Source organism: Brachycentrus maculatus, unplaced genomic scaffold (assembly GCF_059751285.1).
Source record: "Brachycentrus maculatus isolate JH-2025_06_01 unplaced genomic scaffold, ASM5975128v1 h1tg000692l, whole genome shotgun sequence".
Taxonomy (NCBI): Eukaryota; Metazoa; Arthropoda; class Insecta; order Trichoptera; family Brachycentridae; genus Brachycentrus; species Brachycentrus maculatus.
In genome coordinates this window covers 198320-214805 of record NW_028281424.1, presented here as the reverse complement: position 1 = coordinate 214805, position 16486 = coordinate 198320, and the positions used below count along the sequence as shown (strand labels likewise).

Here is a 16486-nt window from a genome sequence, read left to right as displayed (position 1 = left end):
GAAAAGAAAGAAAATAATAAGTATACATCATAAATAAATATTATATTGAAAATAACTGCTTCTAGAGACCCCGCGCTACTGTTAAATTCAATACATATGGTATGTGTTCATACATATTATCAACTTCTTCTAATTTATACTTAAATATATATTACGAAACAAGCATAACATTGATAAAAATCTTCAATGTATTAAAATATCTGTAAGCATAATATTAATAAAAAATTATTTTAATTTAATATTATTTTAATAAAACATCTCGTTCTTAAAATAATAATGTTTTTCTTTGTTATAACGAATGAAAAATTAGATTTAAACTTTAAAAAAATTCATATTCAGATGTAATTTTATAAATTTTATTTATTTATCAAAGTAATCAGTGTGTATGAAAAGAAGATAATAACTGTCGAAAATTGTGCTATTTAAATGATTATTTCAAAAATATCGAAATACTCCCTACTCCAATACTATTCTATATTTAAAATATACTATTCTATATATTGTGTTCTATCTATATGTACACATAAATTGCTTTTTAAAGATGTATATTTCTCATTTTTTTCAAAGTATTGAGTATCCGGTGGCGGGTTTGGCTTTTTTGAGGTCTGAAGTGCATTGTAAGTCGCTGGCCTCCGTTTCATGTGGTCAATGGATTCCTTCTAAGACATTTTGATATAAATGGGGAACATACTCGTATATCACGACTCGACAACATCACTATATTAGTTATCTATTTTTTTATGTATGTGGTGTTAAAACATACATTTAATAGCATAGGTATTTGAGTGACTACATATATAGTCGATGAGAGAAATGAAAGATCGGCAAAGATCGAGAGTGTAAATTATTGACCATTGGACGACGACACAAGAAGTACTACCATTTAAGATTGGTGAAATATTAATGACATAACTTTACCAGACTAAAGATAACCGAAGGTATAGTTCCTATTAAAACACGTCTTTAGTGTGATTACAGATAAACCTTTTGTAGGTAGAATAGGGGAATCTGCGATCGCCGGGACCATCCAGGAAGAGTCTTGGGTGGTGCACTCAGAACAAACACACTTCTAGCGAGCTACCGTTCGGTAAGGTGTGCCACAAGTTGCGTCTGGAGGGCCCTTCAGTATGTCAATATGTCTCAAAATTAGGAAGCTGTGTTTACAGAACAAAAAGGTGCTTCGAAGATTACATTTACAGAGTTGCATTTAGTTCGAGTGTTTCGATGAATATTACATTTCATAGAGGTGACTCTCCAACATTATAAAGAGATTTCTCAAACGTCGTTCTGTGTTTTAAAAATATACTGACAATTTACTGTTAGCATCATCAACATAAAACTTAATATTCGTATTTTACTTTTTTTTGGCTTATAATCGGTCTGTTATTTTGTCTTCCTGGCGGTTCGGCCTTTATTCCAGGGAACGTCTTCAAGGCGCAATGGTACTGATAATATGTTTAGTAATTAACGTTAATATAAGTTAAAATATTACATAAAAAAATATTTAAGAAAACGAATTTATATGGATCTTTTAATGTTAACGAACTTAAACTGTTGTACATGCAGGACTTTACCTAACTTACTTAAGTAATATCTTTATTAAGTTAAATATAATAAAATATCTATATAACAATGTAGATATATCTACTGTATGTTGATCGGGTATTTTTCATGCGCCATATTTATTTTCGAGCATAAAAAGCGTCTGAGAATCAATATTGTAAAGTGTTTTCAGTTGTCAGCCGTGGAATTTAAAGAATTATAAGGATTACAGCGTAATGTGTACCGAAGTACTAGAAACTATTGGCTTAGGACTAGAGGAGCGGATTGTTGAGAGTTACTTTGGAGGATGTGAAACCTCAATCCTACAATTCCATATTATTTCCTCAAATCCTTTACCACTAAATTTCTTAGTCATATGTAAATATTATGACGTATTTTCAATGGCCCCTATGCTAAATACAGTTTACGTATATACACGAACCAACATATTATTTGTAATGCACTAAATATCATGAAATAATGTTTGTAATGTGTAAATATGTAAAAAGGACATTTACATTTTTTATATATTGGTAGTGAATAATTTTGTACACTTATTGATATATTATTACATATTTCTAATTAATTTTTTTACATTTTGAAAATCCCGATTAAAGATATATTATTTGTAATAATAATCATGAATGGCATACTATGTTTTTAACAGTGATTACAGTAATTTAATTAATCAAAAACACACCCTTTTACCTTCACCCCTTTACAGAGCAATAATCTAAAGTGAGGGTGGAGTTATAGCCCGAGGCTTTATTTAGTGTTGGTTGAATGCACTATTAGTGTAGTAAAATTTTTAAATCGTATCATAAGATTATTTTATTTAAAAAACGTATTTTGAAGGATGTTTTCCGAAATATATTATATGTATTGACTCTTTTTTAAGAAACGATCATAATGGGGAATAAATATTAACATAAGTTTTATTCCAGGTGTCTCAACTTGAGAAAAACATTTATTCTAACTTCCTTCATATAAATAAACATATAAATAGTTGAGTAGGGTCAATAATCTAGTAATAAATTGTTGGTAGTTTTTTTTAATTAAAATATGTTTTTTTAGAATAAAAGTTCAATTTTTATTATAATATAAGTGAGGTCGCCAAATAGGTTTTTTTAAATGCCGATTACTGCAAGAATCTTCCAGAAAAGGCTCAATTTTTTTCGGAATTTTATTTTTATTTCGTATAAATGATTATTTAAAGAGTATTGCATAAAATCGTATTATTTTTTGCTTCTGAAAGATACATTACTTTCTCGCAATAGTAGGAGAGAAAGGGTATAAACCGTTACTTCAATTTACTTTCATCGCCATTCCGAATATTTTCTTTGAATTCGCATCTTAGAAAATATTTTTGTTGCCGGTTTTTAGAAAATAAATGTGACAATAAATGACAACAGATGAAATAGCATTAAAGTGATTGAATGTAAATGAGATGTTTGAAGCCGGAGCTCAAAGAGCATATCAGGATTACCAGGGAATCATATTTATCCCGAGGCTACCAGGAGTTAGGCCGTTCCATCATCCTCCCGCGCTTTTAAAGGATTTAAACTGTATTACCTAAATTAAATACCACGCTTTGAGAAACTAAGCCGAGCTCCTCGTTTGATTACAATGGAATCAAAAGGAGATGTCGCGAATATCCGAGCTTAAAGCTTACGAAACAGGTATTATGACAATAGTTGAAAGCTTTACGTTATTTATTTTACAATGTAATAAACGAAAATAATATTTGACGCTTCGTTTATTTTGAAATTTTCACTATAAATTATATTATCATGAGAAAAAAATAATATAACAATGTAAAAAGGTAACTAACTCTTAAATGAATTAAAAAAGAATACGCGCACAAGCGCAGGTACTTATTATGACTTCAAACGGTAGCAAATGTGACAGGTGTGAGGGTACAATTTTTTCCTGTTATTAATCGAGGTTCGGAAAAAATATCAGTATCATAAACCAATTTAGAGATGACCTAATTTACTACATGAAAGTAGCGCGTTCCCAGAAACGCGAATCGAAAAATTATTTACAATAGTTTCTCTAATTTACAGTTTTTAAAATTCGGCTTAAATGAAATTCATATAATTTCACAAATAAACGTTATATCCAAGATTATATCCAAGATTAAAGTATGTGTAGTTACTTTATACATTTAGGTATGTATATAATACATAATACGGAGTGTGTAAACATGAAAATCTATGTGGATTGTGTTACAAAATTCATATACAAAAGTTAAATATTGGTACCGAAATTTAACGTATAAAATATAATAATTTACAAGTTCAATAAAAATCAACGATGGATAAAGAGTAATCAAAATCTTTATTTATTCGTGGAATTATAATTCTCAACGGGCGTGCCTACGTATTAGTAAAACAGCATACTATTTAAAGTAATCGATAATTTTAAATATTTTTACAACATTTTGAGTGTGTCCAAATACTTGTTCACAAAATCTGGATTATCTCCAATTACAGGAGTTATTTTCTTATTATTTTTTGATATCTCATCAAAGATGAAGAAGAATATGGAAGTCTGGGCATTTACGGGGCTTACGACCGTCATAGGCTGGTTTAAGTGATCACTTTACACACGTGTAACATTCACCAATTCTACCCATTAAATAATACTAATATAAGAGTTTCTGCTTAATAAAAAGCTTCTTTACATCTCACCAATAGATGTCTCTAGTGAAGTTCTAGTGATTCAAGAACAAGGTTACTAAATTGGTTCATATATAAAGAACTTCCAAGAATTTGAGTAGTGTGGTTGTCAATAATGGGTAGAATTGGTGAATGTTACACGTGTGTAAAGTGATCACTTAAACCAGCCTATGACGGTCGTAAGCCCCGTAAATGCCCAGACTTCCATATTCTTCTTCATTTTTGATGAGATATCAAAAAATAATATTAAATATTTTTGTTAAACGAAGCAAGAATCGGCATGCAAAAAGGTGTGTGTATATAGTCGTAAAATAATATTAATAAATAATGAAATATTCGAGATCCGAGATGTTGTTTGGTGGGGAAGGAACGAAGTAGACAATGGTATGCGCATGTGAGGAGAATGGAATCATCCAGACTCCCACACATTGCACTGCAAGGCCAACCCCAAGGTAGACTAGACCACCAAAGAGATGGATTGACAGCTGGGAATCGACATCGCATGAGGCTAATCCCTCTTAAAAACAGGCCACAATGCCTACACTAAGCAGAAGAAGAATAAGAAGAAACATTAAATTAAATTGATGATAAATAGTGCACCTTGTGAATAACATGTCAGCCAATCAATGCTAACCGTTGATTAATCCGGATTGCAACAAACTATACGTTGCATATTTTTGGCTGACGATTGACCGGGGTTGAGTTGCTAAACGCTCGATTGATCTGTAATAAACGAAAGTAAGAAGTACATTTATTAAATAATATTTGGTAAATGATAAAACTTACCTCGACTCTTTCTTCCTTGAGGTCGACTTTGAGCGCTAGTTGTTCCCGGAGCACGACGTCGGGGTAGTGAGTCCTGTCGAAGGTGGCCTCCAGTTGCTCGAGCTGCTCCTCCGTGAAGATGGTCCTGTGGCGGCGCTTGCGCTTGGGAGGGGGGCCCAGGGCCGCCGCCCCCGCGCCCAGCCCCGCCGCCACGGCCGCCTGCATGTAGCCCCCGTACAGGCCCGGGTACGCCACTGCGGCTGAAATCCGGACAAATCCTATAAAATAAATATGAAAGCTTGTTGTGTTCGTGGAACTAACTTCCTTCAAACATCCTCCCGTTACAGTCGTCCGTTGGGGGGTCCGATGCCTCGCAGGAAGCCAGCTTGCACGGCGTATGCTCTCTTTGTAATTTATACATGATGTTTTTTTTGTAAAAGCTCTATAAACAAATAATTGACTATCGAGGTCCTGTAAAACACACAACTACACATAAAAATATTTTCTATCGGGTCATTTAATTTTACCGTGCATGTAGACATTTCTAAAAAGTTTGTTTGGTAGCCAATATTACAAATCTATACATGTACGTTAATTCAATTACATTATTTTAAATAAACAGTATTCCATAAGACGGTCATCGATAAAAAGTCATAAAAAGTGTATTATATAGAGTTCCAGGCTATGATTAACTTGAATTGTATCAGTGAGATCACGTCCAAGAAATCAAAGCCAGGGTAAAAATGGCGAGAAACTGCTTCTTCTAAATTCGTGACCTTGTAAGTTTCAGAAACTAACTTCGGTCTTGCACATGAAGAATGGGGTCGCAAGTTGAACTTTCTCCCATGCTATGACTGTGAAGATTAAAACATTCGAAATGTGGTGCTCTAGGAGAATACTCAAAATATCATTGGTTGGAAAAGTTCGAAAGGAAGATATTTTAAGATGTAGATATGTGAAAAGACAGAGAAGTTATAAAGAAAAGAAAGCTAGAGTGCTTTGGCTATTTTATGAGGAGAGAGAAATATGAAATAATATGTATTATACTAGGTAACAAAGTGGAAGATAAACGCAGCATAGGAAGATGATGTATGTCATATAGTCGTTTAGAGAGGTTCCACTGTAGCACTAAATAATTGTTTGGAGCGACTACCAACAAACCACTAAAATGAGTAGAATGTCAAAAGTAAAAAGTATGTACAAACAACGAAAAAAAACACATTACTTGAAATTTTATTCAATAGATTGTGACTGGAATTTGTGTTGAAAACGTGAAATAACACTTAAATATACATAAAGCTCGAATTAAAAAAAAATGTTTATCAATCATAAGGTAGAATGGTGATTGATCACATTAAACTAGCAAATGACAGGCAGTAAGCCCTATTAATAAATTAATAAAAATAATAATGAAAAATACTTCAATATTTTAATCTCAATAACTAGATGTGATATCTCAATAAAAAATGCATAAATGTTTTTATTTTAATTATAAGATAGGGTATGTATATAGTTTTGCAATATATTGTAGATGTTTTAATATTTTGTGAATTCCAAAAATAGGAAAAAGGAACAGACATATCTCGAGTAGATACAAGTTAAGTCTCCCTCGCAGAATAAACCCTGAGTAGAAAATACGAACACAGATTTCAATATTCTTTCACGCCTTTGCATTACATTTCAGTCAAAAAAATAAAGTATTATCTTGTCAATATTTCGTGAAGGGAAGACTTAAAAATATTATTTGTATATGTTGTTTATCTGAGATAAAATATCCACACATCTGAGAGTCTATAGGAATAATACATAGTATTTTTTGGATACGTTTATTGGCTTCTGATAGGTTTTGGGATGAACCGTTACAGATTTTGGGGTTTTTTAGCTTATTCGATGTAGGATAATGAGCAAAAAGCTTTAAGGATAAGTCTTCCTTCCACACATTACAATTCTAGAAGAAAGTAAACATTTTTTAATGATACATGTATATTTATGTCCTTTTGATTATAAGTATTATCAGTTTTAATCAGGATATGCAACCAGAATTTTTTGTGTAAATTCGATGAGTAGAAATCGTACATTTGGAAGTTGTTTGGAAGGTTAAGTTGAAATCAATAGTAAATATGAATAATTATAAATACACTAAATATTAAATAATATTGGCAGACTGGTTCTTTTGTAAAATCTTGATCTAAATAACGAATGAATTTATTTCTCTTTAAAACTACTTTTCACTTCGGTGTTTTTTCCCCTCTCTCATTTTTTAAACCAATAAATTGACGCAAAAAGTATTCCAAAAATAGTAATGTATTAAATATAAATATATCAAACTTTATAAAATATGAATTCAGATTATATTTTTTTTTAATGGATTAATAATGAAGTATTTTTAAATACTGAAACAATAAAGAATTAAAAATAATGCTTACAATAAAAACAATTCACAATTCGGTAATTTTATGGTGAATCCTAGCACAACATCTGATAACAGTTTTTGCCAGAATGAGTTTTGGGCATACTATATTATTTAGTACCTACATGTTCGTACCATGTAGCTTCACGTACGATGTTTAATCTTTTTTCATATACTTAAACTGTGCGTCTCGCCGAAGTTTTATAAACCTTTATTTGATAAATGATTTTGAAATGCTCTAATATCATTAGCATCAAGTCTTTAAAAAAATATTAAACCTTTTTTTGTCAAAATTGAGTGAATTTGCAATGACGTGACTAGGTAGATAATGCGAAAAATTCTTTAAAAATATATCTCATATTTAAAGGTTGAAAATATTAAGCGTCGCTACATCAAAACATCATCCTATTTTCGATAAGTTCAATAAGCACGGGAGTATTGGAATGGAAAAAGCTTTTAAAATTCCCACAAACCCGAGGTCTGGCAATGTGGGGAGAGGTAAGCTGCCTTGCGGGACGCCTGAGGCCATCACCAAATATGCTCCCCATTATTCGAGGATTTTCTGCTATGGCAATACCAGGTGTCAATAGAGGAATCTGAATAAATAATAAAGAATATACATTTAGGTAAGTACCTAATAACAAAAAAAATCTAAGTAAGAATTATATTTGATTTGGTTATATTAAACAATCTTTATATTGCAATTGTAATCTAGTTTTTGACTTGCTAATTACTAGGAGATTTACTCGGGCCAAGGCCGCATATAATTATCCATATATTACGATTAACCTTATCATCAATCCCCTTTTGTTTAAATCCCACGAGTTGATTTTTCTCAAGGGATGTGAAAGGGTACAAAATCAGCTGAAAGAGCTTTCATACCACACGTAATGTAGCCTCCAAATGCAACACCTAAATAGAACAGAGATAAATATTCCCCCACACAATAAAAACTTATATTTTGTGAGTAATAAAAATAAGTTTGCCTTTATTTTATTTTTAAAATATTGACGAATTCGGGAGCGAAAATTCTGATCACGCTTGACAAATGATTAGGTAAAATATTTATAATCTTGCGTATTTCTGGCGAACGAAACATTATATCCCAGTAAAAAAAACGTCTTAACGGATGTTAAAATTTTTCTTTATTAAAAAAATGACTAGATGAGAGACCTTCTCCCGAAAATCTCTCATCGTAAATCACCAATTCCGTTAGCAAATATTTTCACTTTTTTACAAAAATGTTAATAAAATTAGTATATAACCACTCACCGAGATTTTTACGTCTACCGGTTTCGAGACGTACCCGTCTCTTCGTCAGGACAATCACTAACACAGCATGCAAACAATACTACCCTTCACCACCATAGCACCATTTACACACTCAAAACTACACAAAATGTCTAACACATGCGATTTTTGGTCGACCCGAAGACCAACATGCACTATAGTTTTCAATACAGACATGCGTTACGAGCCGAGGTTAAACGTATATTAAATTTTTTTTAATATACGTTTAACCTCGGCTCGTAACGCATGTCTGTATTGAAAACTATAGCGCATGTTGGTCTTCGGGTCGACCAAAAATCGCATGTGTTAGACATTTTGTGTAGTTTTGAGTGTGTAAATGGTGCTATGGTGGTGAAGGGTAGTATTGTTTGCATGCTGTGTTAGTGATTGTCCTGACGAAGAGACGGGTACGTCTCGAAACCGGTAGACGTAAAAATCTCGGTGAGTGGTTATATACTAATTTTATCAACATTTTTGTAAAAAAATAAATAAGTAAAAATGACTAACCACAAAGTAAATGCTTTAAATATTAATAATATTGAGAATAATATAAATATTTTCAGTTACTGGTAGATAGTAGATACTTACTCAATGTGTGAATTTTCTCATACGGTATTTATGCACAGGGCTAACTTTTGATTAAGCGCAAAAGAGTATCGGAACCGATTGAATAGAATGGTCGTCTTCCCATACACTTAAAGCTTTAGTCGATCCCATCTCCAGCGGAGCATAAGTTTTCTTTTATCTACCCAGTGGTGTTTACCCTACCCCCCCTCCCCCCCTTCCCGTCACCCGCTCGCCGTAATGCCGCTTCCATGGCCCAGTGTTTCATCATACCTTCAGGGGATGTAAGCTATCAGATTAAATATTAATAAAACGTAAATTTTTCATAAATTTTACCATCGAATATTATCTACTCACAAAAATATTTTTAACTGTTTCGAATTATTAAAATACCCTTTTTAACGGTAAAGATTAACACCTTAAATATAATTTTATGGATATTGTCAGAAAAAGCTATTTATTTTAACAATTCAAATGTTTTTTGGTGTTATTTAAATTACTGCGGAAAATAATGATTTTTAGAGAAAAATAAAACACAATTGGTGCAAAACTATCTAGAAACACAAGTTTTGTAATAAATGTATTATGCCTTTAACATTATCAAAGACTTTTTAATGGCTATTGAAACTTTATAAAATTAAACAACTTTGTTTTAACCACTTTTTATTATAAGTACACTTTAACCTATCGGTTTCGAAAAGAACCTTGTCATCATCAGTGTTTGTTAAATTCTAAAATACAAAAACATTAAAATACTCATAATTATTACATTTCCTTACCAAAAACTTCCACACACTCCGTAAAAAATCCTAAATGTACATTTAGGATTTTTTACGGAGTGTGTGGAAGTTTTTGGTAAGGAAATGTAATTCATTATGAGTATTTTACTGTTTTAGAATTTAATAAACCCTGATGATGACAAGGTTCTTGTCGAAACCGGTAGGTTAAAGTGTACTTATAATAAAAAAAAAGTGGTTAAAACAAAGTTGTTTAATTTTATAAAGTTTATACAATGCGCCACAAAGTATTTGCGAAAAACATTCAAGAAAAGGTTATTGAATCAGTTGTAATCCAGGATTTTACTGCACAAACCAACAAAAAGAAATGTATTAATTTCTTCTTTCTACTTGTAAGTGGCGTGGATAAGTATATAACGTATTTGATCTTTTAAAAAACTTTTTTTACAGTAAATTAAGAATATTGGTCGGCTTATTGCTACTAAGCCATATCTTCTGAACAAACAAAACGGTCAAAATACCGAATACTTCTAATTTTTATTATCTGCTTGATAAATTATCAAAAATATATTTTAAAGTTTAAAAAAAAAACAGTCAGGAAAGAAGATAAATTATTAACAATTTTTTATGAAAGTGTCAGCAAGATAAAGGAACATGGGAATGGGTAATGACTCGTTAAGGAAACGGTCAAAAGGAATATATTTAAATGGAATAAGAGTGTGTTTCTATTAGGATTCGATGGATTGATTTTATCGCGATTTTTTCAATACTTAAAAAAGAGTTTCTTTCGCGGAAATAAATTATAGATAATCGAGTCCCTAAAGCGCAGGAGTGACAATATTGCCTTCATGTAAGTAACGATCAAGATAACACTGCGTCAATACAATCCAGTGCCCTATGCACCGTTGGGTGCGAATAAGAGTAAGAAGAAAGAATATGTTAAAGACGTCGTTCACTTTTAGTCAAAAATAAATAAATACGCAAATTCCTTTCTCGTTCATGCTTGACTGTGTATATTTTATATGAATCAGATGTATAAATGTATTACATTTAGTAAGGACAAATGAGGTTATAAGATCCCTGGGGATTTGTGGAGTTGCCGATTCCTGAGGCACCCCCCACCCCCCAGCCCCGCCGCCCTCCGCCCCTCGCCCTCCCCGCAACCCCCTTCACCCATCGCCCTCTCGCTGAAACCGCTTACGCTAATGTTATTCTTTATTTTTTAGAATAATATTTTGCCGGTTGAATGATTCTACGCATAAAAGATTATTCCCTCCGCGAGAGAGATAGGGATCCATCCTGTCGACGTTTCTGAGTATTTTTTTCCCAAGATTTCCCGCTAAAATCAACACAAATTATCTTAGAAGAATTACAGAATTAACATATTAATTTTAATTGTTATTTTTATGAAAACGATTTAATACCACAGATATTAAAGGTACCTATTAGGTAGATATTAAAGGTAAGGTAAAATAATATCTCTTAAACTAAAAATAAAAAATTTGTTCGAAAAATAGTTAAGTAAGATTATGATATTATAGGTTTACGTATTCACGTTGATATTTGCAGATAATAAAATTATTGTTTTGATTTGTGTTAATGATAAAATTCCTAATTAATTTTGAAAATTGTAAAAGCGATTTATTATCACTGATTCACGAACTGTACTGGATTTCTCAAAAGGTGGAATATAAACTATGTCTGATTATGTTTAACGCGGGTTTTGAGTAGAAACTATATTTTTTTAATGAAGCTAAGATCGTGGCATAACAACGTAAAAATTATGTTAAACTTCAAAAATGTTCGATGGCTTCTATTTACCGCCAAAAAAATAAAGTAAATATCCTAGATGGATACCATAATCATAGAATATTTCAGAACATAAATTACATAAGCGTTTACGCGCGCGGCTGTGTAAACTAAAGTGCCTTATATTTTGCAGATTTTCTCATTTTCCCACTTATTATTCCTTCTCCATTTTCATTCCCACTTTTGGATCCAATAATACTGATCACATTGGCTTAAAACTATGTGTTATTGGCCAGCCCCATGTTAAATTTAGTAAGATAATAAAATATTCATTCATTCAAACCCTTATCCGCACCCCAATGGTACATAGGGCACTGCATCGTATTGACTCAATTTTATCGTGATCGTTACTTACACGAAGGTAAGGTGATCACTCCTGTGCTTCAGGGACCAGTCCAGGAGAATATTGAACAAATATTAAGGTGAAAAAATCACTTATGTTTATTTGACCCCCCCCCCCTGGGAATCAAACCGGGACCTCCAGAACGGTAGCCAAGCATGCTAACCATTACACCACGGAGGTGGACTAAAATATATTTAATGTAAATGAATGTATCATGGAATATGATAATATTTTCCAACTCGAAACATCTCATTTAAGACTTAATGTGATGCAAGATGAGCTTTAAATATTGTATTTTTCTTAAGTTATACACAACATATGACGTATGAGAGTTGACGATGTTGTCACGGATTGGTTTGGGGTCTCTACCGGAGTCAGACATGGCTGCGTCCTTACGCCGTTTCTCTTCGTCATCCTCATGGATTTCATTCTTCGAAAATCATTACCATCTGACCGAGGTATAACCATCTCCCTCTTCCGGAAACTCTGCGACCTATAGTACGCAGATGCTAGGGAGCGGATATGGTATAAAAATAAAAATAATATCCACAACATTTTAACCATACACACTTATTTTATAAACATGCCTAGTAAATAGCTTTAATTATTACAATTTATTTGAGTCTTCAAGAATTTTTCTACCGCATAAATCAACTATTGATGTTTTATTTTCACATACATTTTTCCTATTGATTAGGAACCAACTTAAATTAAAATTGTCGTAAGTAGTGAAAAAATAAAACCTTCCCCTACGCACTTTGCCGCAAGTCGATGTTGAAATATTAGCAGCCCACCACTGCATATACGAATTCCGTAGACCTCTGAAAATCTTCAGTTCTCTATATTAGCTACCAAGTGCTTAATATGTGGCAAAGTTAAGTAGGTAGGTATTATAATAGGCATAGATAAGCTAACTGCCAGCATAAGTTTTTCTCTATATTTTTTTACTCCAATCTTCCATAGTTAATAATAATAAATAAACTTTAGTATTTAGAAAAGTAATTCTGTCGAATAAATTAACCGCAGAATCGAAGCAGATATTGTGATGGAGTGCAATAAGGTAGGAAAAAATATCCCATTTCTGGAATTCATACTACTTCTTCTGACGTCAATTAGGTATTTGTTAGCTACGAAGAATTTACGTCACTAGCCTTAACGTTTATCAATATCAAAGGAAAATAATGGTGGAGAAAGAAGTAAACTTAATTAAAATTATGAATAACAACATTAATTAATAAGTATTTCGGGAAAGAATGTATATTTTCAACAAAATGTTTTTTTTTCTATTTCTCACCTTTAACCACACCCAATAATTACAACGCATCGGATGGATGAAGTGTTCACTTAAAGGACGTTACTGCATAAGGAAGGAATATACGAATAACGAAATACGTATATTTAATATATGTAATCAATACGTAAGAAATGGAAAACGGCAGCAATAGGTACTCGGGGTTGCAAACCAGTATTCGTAAAAGTTTGTTTGATTTGGACATAGTGAGAGTCCTCAAAAAATGTAATTAAATTTCATTGTTTTGCTAATTTTATTTTTTACATATTGCGATTATAAAAAAAAAATTACGAGTGAATGTCGAGAAAAAGGCACATGCTCTTTTTCTGTAACTCGGTATGAGTGGTTATGTATATATATATATATATATATATATATATATATATATATATATATATATATATATATATATATATATATATATATATATATATATATATATATATATATATATATAAATATATATATATATATATATATATATATATATATATATATATATATATATATATATATATATATATATATATATATATATATATATATAATATATATAGTAGGGGTAGGTATTAGGGCACTGCTTTTCTGCCTATGGAATGCATGCCCCTATATAGGTATATCAGGCATTTATATTGTTTTAATTTTTTATAATCGCAAATAAGATTTAAAACATAAAATTACGAAAACGATCAAATTTAACTACATTTTTACTGGAAATGATTTGTTATGTTCATTTACCTTCTTTTGACTTCTTCAAAATAAGTCGATATTGATTATTGAAATTGATCATTGGAACTAATCACACCAATCAGGGCACAAATTTGGTTGCGTAGTGCATATTTCTACCTCCTGATAAATTTTATAATTTGACATTAAAAACTTAAACTGGAAAGAAATGTAAACCGAGCAAAAGTAACGGATATCACCTCAATCGGAAACGGGAAAAATAACAGTTACCTACCCATTATTTACTTACCCATTAGTTAAATCTGTAATGTACGTATATTGTATATACCTATGCGACGAGCTAAAAACGTAAGGGATTTTTCTTGACTTCTGGTTGTTTTAAAAAAAAAAAATCAAAGTTAAAATATTGTTTAAAAATCCAATTTTTCTACTGCATATTTTTACATACCAGAATTTCGGAATTCGAAATATTACAAATCCAAAGAGAGAAAATCTCCCATATAAAAAATAAATGAAAATTTGTTGAGTGATTGATTATTCTACCCCTATTTAGTATTATTTTTCTTCATTATTTATTTATAGTATTAAAATGGATTTTTTAAGTATTATTATTATCATAAAATAATAAAAGTCAACACATCCTACTATGTAAAAAAAAAAATATTTTACTTGGTCTTGTAGCATGTTTGTACGTATGCGCATTTCAAAATCATTTTAATAGGTTTATTGGTTCTATTATCAATTTTAGAACCAAATTTAGAATTTTTCTTTTTTATTCCGGATTTGAGGCATGTACACGAGTATGTACCTGGCTATTCATTGACTTAATAGGCTATCCATTGACTTAGAAGGTAGCTAGTTTACTTACTATGTATCCAAATATATTTTTGTGTATTTATTTATTTAACTTCTTGTAAAAAATTATTGTCTTATGTCTATGAAACAATGTCTTTTGACCAGTAGAGACTGTTAATACTGGTCATTGTTTGTATTCTTTTACAGCTTTTTGAAACTAATGTTTAAAGGAGCAAACTCCTTTTTTTTAAAGGTTGTTTAGGTACTATGAATGATTAAAAAATTTTAATATCGATTATTTATGATCATGTTAATATATACCTATATGAAAAACAAGGATACAGAGTTCAGGATCAGGTAAGTAATCTGGGGGGTTGAGGGATCTTAGGAAAGGATAATATATTGTTGAAAATTATAAAAGACGGTGCATTTTTCACTCGAAAAAAATTTCTGAAGAATTATGCGTTATGTCGAGGAATGAAAAGTAACACGTTCTCTCCCGAGAAGAGCGAAGTGATAGACCATAATAAAAAGGGTAAGTAGGTTCATAAAGTTCTCAACCGAAGAATATTACTATATTTCCAGATCGATTATCACATTGAGGAATATTTAGGAAAAATAGCGCTAAATAAATTATTTTATTTTATTTTATTTTACTTGGACATTTAACAGAACAGTTACATAAATTCATTAACATAACGAGTAACACAAAACAGGTGGGTATTTGTACCATTCCAATTACAAAATTTAATGTTTTGTAAGATACAATAAGTAAGTAAAAATACCTGGAAGAGGGGCGGGAGGGAGGAAAAAAGGGAGAAAGAGAAATTATTATCATATTATTATAAATTATAACTTCATATAATACAAACTTATTTTAGAATTCAGAAGACAATATACCAGTATAATATAGATGGATCTGAGGATGGCATCGTTTCCTGCCCAACTAGGGGCACTGTGTCATTACTATCAGGGAATGTAGTAGAGGTACAAGTCAGCTCACCGAAGAAGTCGTGGGCGGCGTGGAAGCCCGAGGCGGCGGCCGCGAGCTGGTGCAGGCGCAGGGCCGGCGGGGCCAGCGGGGCGCGCGGGGGGCGCGGCGCCAGCAGGCTGTCGATGGTGAAGGCCGCCCCCGGGGCGCGCGCCCCCGAGCCCCCGGGGGGCTGCTCGCCCCACCCCACGGCCTCCATGCGCAGCGGCAGCTTGTTCTCCAGGAAGCCGGAGGACGAGCGCATCTGCAGCTTGCTCCGCGCGAGACCTTCCTCTGCCCCTGCGAAGTACTTGGAATCCAGGCAGCTGATGGACATTTAATATTATTGGAACCCACCGATCACAAAAAAAACTTTCAACCGGTTCTTTTTTGTTGAGATATTTATTTTATTTTTACAGTTTTCTAACACAACGGAACACTAGAATTCACATGTGTTTAAAAATATATATTTAAAAGAAATTTAAATGACGGAAAGTCTACGTCTTCTCCGGTGTCGGAAAAATGTTCATTTTTTTCTTACAAACTTTTCAACATTGTTTTAGTAAGCGTAAAATATTTTCACTATAAGTCTTTGAAAAAAA

General features: G+C 32.1%; 1 protein-coding gene across 1 annotated transcript in view; it reads right to left on the bottom strand.

Annotated features, from left to right (window-relative positions):
• Positions 1–16221, bottom strand: part of LOC148300577 (homeobox protein goosecoid-like) — a 43444-nt gene extending 27223 nt beyond the window's left edge. Inside the window, exons 1-2 of the mRNA XM_088274605.1 lie at positions 15918–16221; positions 5010–5266 (exon numbers count right to left, since the gene is read on the bottom strand). Of these exons, the coding sequence (XP_088130731.1) occupies positions 5010–5266; positions 15918–16221 (561 nt within the window). The remainder of the gene's footprint in view (positions 1–5009; positions 5267–15917) is intronic.
• Between the last annotated feature and the right edge of the window lie 265 nt (positions 16222–16486).